The sequence below is a fragment of the Triticum aestivum genome, chromosome 2A (genome assembly GCF_018294505.1).
Source record: "Triticum aestivum cultivar Chinese Spring chromosome 2A, IWGSC CS RefSeq v2.1, whole genome shotgun sequence".
NCBI classification, from domain to species: Eukaryota; Viridiplantae; Streptophyta; class Magnoliopsida; order Poales; family Poaceae; genus Triticum; species Triticum aestivum.
In genome coordinates, this window is record NC_057797.1 from 25366128 (window position 1) to 25370545 (window position 4418).

General features: G+C 44.5%; 1 protein-coding gene across 1 annotated transcript; it reads right to left on the reverse strand.

The window, feature by feature from the left end:
• Positions 1–348: 348 nt before the first annotated feature.
• Positions 349–3930, reverse strand: LOC123191386 (uncharacterized). The gene is made up of 4 exons (XM_044604146.1): positions 3814–3930; positions 2218–2586; positions 1331–1386; positions 349–690 (listed from the first exon to the last, which is right to left on the reverse strand). The coding sequence occupies exons 1-4, from the start codon at positions 3928–3930 to the stop codon at positions 516–518; spliced, it is 717 nt and encodes a 238-aa protein (XP_044460081.1). The 3' UTR covers positions 349–515.
• Positions 3931–4418: the final 488 nt, after the last annotated feature.

Sequence of the window (4418 nt, forward strand, 5' to 3'; positions counted from 1 at the left end):
ACATTATGCTCCATCATGCAAAGGAAGGATTAAGCTGATTCAGCTGTCCTAATCCCGACTCAATCACATCAAATGCTCCCCTACCAATGATACTAAACAAGTTATTCACAAAAAAAATGATACTAAACAAGTTAAGCCTGGTTGAACTGAGCATTAATTATTCAGGCCTTGAATATTGAGTAAGTGAGGCCGCAAAGCGGTCCAAGTATCTCCAGAGTCCGGGCCAGTTTAACCAACTAGCATTTCAAAAGGAGGTGAACTCATTTGGAAATCAATCTTCACTTTCTTACATCTTTTGTCATATCTAGAGTAGAGGGCATAGTCAAAGAAGGCGAAAAGGCAGATACATACAGAAAGTCGACAAGGCCACAAGGGACTTCACTTTCGTCATTAGGCATCTTCTCATGTATATAATACAATGCAACAGACTAAATTGTAGATCTCCCATCCAAGAACTTATACAGGTAAGACATGAGACTAGTTAGACATGCTCTTTCCTTTAGACATGCTGCTCCCTATTCCATTTTCTCTAGTCCATGTTGTCCATGCTGACAAGTATCAGAAGTGGATTTTGTTTCACAACTTGCCGTATTGTACCTCGATTCCTTTTCGTAGGGAGGAGTCATATAGTGCCTAAACAGAAGTGCTATGCCGCAGGCAAAGGCGCCAATCATAAATTCCACACCGGTGCTGTGAAGAGTGAAGATACATCAATCAGAAATAACTATATGAGCAAAAGAATATACTGGAAACACGTTGAAACTCAAAAGGGGCCCTATGCCTTCAGTCCCCTCCAATACATCAAGTACGTATGCAAATCTTGGCAAATCCAGAAATAAATATGATTATATGAACATAAGGATAAAATGACAGAAAAATGAAAATGGCTAAAGTGACAAATATGTATCTCTCTTACTCCCAAATTAAGATAAGTGTTGAGAATATTGACTACATCATACATAAATTGGAATGGCGCCAGCTTTCTGATATGATGTATATGCTGAAGTGGTGGCCTATATGAGCAAACCAAGCAGCCGGACAGAGAGATCAGTTAACAGAAATATTGGATTTCCTACGCCTCTCCCTGAAAGCACTTTACCTATGTATGTCCTTGCTTGTACTCATGAATCCCAGTAAATTATCTCTAAAACCATGAAATGGTTGTGCGCCTAACTCTAACAAATTCCTTCCTGCGCCCACCAAACAAGAGCACAACAAAACCTTACTGTCAAATATCTAACAACTATCCACAAAACCCGTGAGCTGTCAACCACTGCTCCTATAACCAAACGCCCGCCTCAAAGTAGATAGAGAAGGATGATGTACGTACCAGCCGGCAAAGTTTTCCTTGCTGAATTCAAACCTCCTGCTAGCGTCATAATTCCGCTGCAAATCAGAGTTGAATAAAATTATCAAACTTGTTTTGCTGAAATGTAAGCAAGAGAAGGCATACGTACAATATAGCACAGACCAACAAAAACCATATATTAACCCAAAGCTCCTCATAGTGAGCTATTTTCGCTGGTCGGATAAATTTCAATAGTAAACAAGATCGGAAGATAACTTTTGCACTGGACACGAAACCAAAAGGAAACTTTTCCTTTGAACAACTCAAACTAGATGCACAGCTCATCTGTAAACGTAGAAACAAGTCTAGTCTGGAACTTTCTTGTAGCCGACAACGTAACAGGGCTGAGATATTAACATACCGCAAAAAGAATCTAATCATGTGATGGCTGAGCAAAGAGGACAGACTGTCTACTCCTAACCAAATACAAGTAGTTTCATACATGAAAAGGGGAACAAATACAACGAGCAAACAGGAATGTTTATAGAGGTACATATAGAGCAAATACAGCAGCCTTATAGAGCATACAAGATCTCCTCTGATCCCAAACATGAATGCTTTTGATTTATATTTATGCAGACCAACGCTCTCCCCAATCAGCAAATGTCCATGCCGCTCAGTCACCCTAACCCTAGGTAGATTCACCCAAACTAACTCCTGGTTTCAGACTTGACAATGGTTCATTGTTATGGAAGGAATTCTGCGAAGAAAATTAATGACGCGTCATCGGTAATCCTAATTGACAGTGACAGAAGCATAAGGGCAAGCCGAATTATGCTGAAAATCATCGGTCAAACCCTAAGCCACACCATAACTCGTCATCAATTGTGGGATAAAAAGATTCATCTTGATTATCGGCAGGTACCTACCGCTCGTGGTGATGTTGGATGCAGGGTTGCGGCGGCCGACCTTGCCGCAGAAGCGAGCGGCCGGCGCCGACTGCCGGAGAGCGAGTCCAACAGCAGATCGGAGCATCGCAATGGCCGAAATTGTCCCGTGCGCACGGTGCGCTCCAATTGAGCGCTGGAGGACGATGCGGCAGCGACGACGCCGATTGGGGATCTCCGGTCGCGACGGCCTCCGCCTCTCGATCTCGAGTCGCTGCGGCGGCAACGCGCTGGGTGTGTCTTTGGGTTGCTAATTTTCGTTGCAGAAAAGCCTAGCTTGAATATGATCGAGGCCAAGATGCGTCCGTCAAAAAGTTCGTTGCAGAAAAGCGTAGCGTGAACGTTTTTTCGCTCGCACAGGATACATCAGCGCAATCGATCAGCCCCCGCTGAAACGATATGAACGCACGCAGAAAAGCCTAGCATGAAATATGCCATGTCTGTTTTTTTAACACGGTACAAACTATTCATCTTCAATCATGGTAGTACAACAAACATTAGAAATAGTAAAAATTACATCAAGATCTGTAGACTACCTAGCGACGACTACAAGCACCAGAACAGCAACCGCCGCAGATGAAGAATGCAGATCAAAAGGATCCAATCTGAAGACACACCAACAAAGACGAACGACGAATAGATCTGAGCAAATCCATCAAAGATAGATCCGCCAGAGACACACCTTCACACGCCCACCGATAATGCTAGACGCATCACCGGAACGGGGGCTAAGAGGGGAGACATTTATTTCATCTTCAGGGAGCCGCGGCCGTCTTATCTTCCTGAGCAGGACATAAACCCTAACAAAACTCGAAAAAAGATCTAAAAACGGAGCCCTCCCACCGGCAAGGGCCGAGATCCACTCCGTCTCCATGGCCCTAAGGCCACCGGAGACGGGATGGATCGACCGGTGAGAGAGTGAGCTGACAAATCATCTTGAGGTTAACAAAGTTTACACATACAACCTCGTAGTTGACGGGGACGTCTCCTCCCATTCAATGCACATCGCTGGAAGGCCAAAAATATTTTTAAGAAAATGCGAGCATGGGTGTCAAGTGTAGACTTGAATCCTAGTGAGCAGGGGATAACACTCTATCCTACTAAACCATTCAACTACAAATTGGTTCACAACATGGTAAGCGTACATATTTGTACAAAAGTGGGGACATGGCAAACTTTCTGAAAAGTAATTGTTAACTAGAAAATCATGGCATAAATGCAGTGTGTGATAAGTGGATAGCACAAAACTACCGCTTTTTGGGCTAGAGTTCTAAAAATCTGCCGAATTTTTGTTTGTCGCAGATACCTACAAGGTTGGTGGTTTGTTGTTTCAAAAGCCAAATTGACCATGTGGTTAAAATTGACCTAGTTATGAAAGGTCAGCCCGCTCCTAAACATGTCGTTTGTTTGACCGTTAACTTAAATGTGGGGCCCACATGCATGTTGCCTCTTCCTTCCTCTCTTCCTTTGATCTATCTATTTCTCGAGCACCGTCTCTCCCCTCCGAGCCAGCGACCCTCTCCCCTCCAAAGTCGGCGAAGACCCTCCGCTCCCTCCCCTCCCTCTCTCGTCTATTGCCGGAAACCCCGCGGGCGAGGTGATGGCGGCATGTCGGCACTCGCGTGGGAGGTTGGTCAGCATGCCACTGGCAACCAGGGAATGCGCAACATCATCGTCTCTCCTCTGTCCATCCATGTGGCGGTCCCGCTCCTTGCAAGTGCCGCATGGGGTGACACGCAGAGGGAGCTCCTGTGGTTCCTAGGTTCACCATCACTTGTCTATGTGCAACGCACCATGACAGCGTTAACCAAGCTTGATGGCAAGCTTGGCGGCCTGATACAAACTTGTGGCACCCGGTTAGGCTAGTCATAGTGGGAGTAACTTAGCTAGTAATATAGCGCATCTCAAGAAATTTTTGCTTATGTGGCAAGTAATTAATGAGAGGTGGTAACATAATATGCCACTGTAACATAGCGCTTTTCAAGACAAGATGAGTCTACAAACTAATAAAATGAAGCCATCTAAGATACTACTATTATGTTACTTTGCATTATAAAGGTAGTAACTTAGGATAGTGTCATATGCATGACACTAGTCTAAGTTACTCCTCACTATGACTAGCCTTAGGCCAAAATACATGGTAGCAGCCGCATCTTCCGGCTGTGGAAGTGGGACTGCCACTA

Coding starts and splice junctions, on each gene's coding strand:
- LOC123191386 (XM_044604146.1), bottom strand. CDS start 3,930: ATGGATGGACAGAGGAGAGACGATGATGTTGCGCATTCCCTGGTTGCC. Junction 1,387..2,217: donor ATCCAACATCACCACGAGCG/GTAGGTACCTGC, acceptor TCTGATTTGCAG/CGGAATTATGACGCTAGCAG. Junction 691..1,330: donor AAGGAAAACTTTGCCGGCTG/GTACGTACATCA, acceptor CACTCTTCACAG/CACCGGTGTGGAATTTATGA.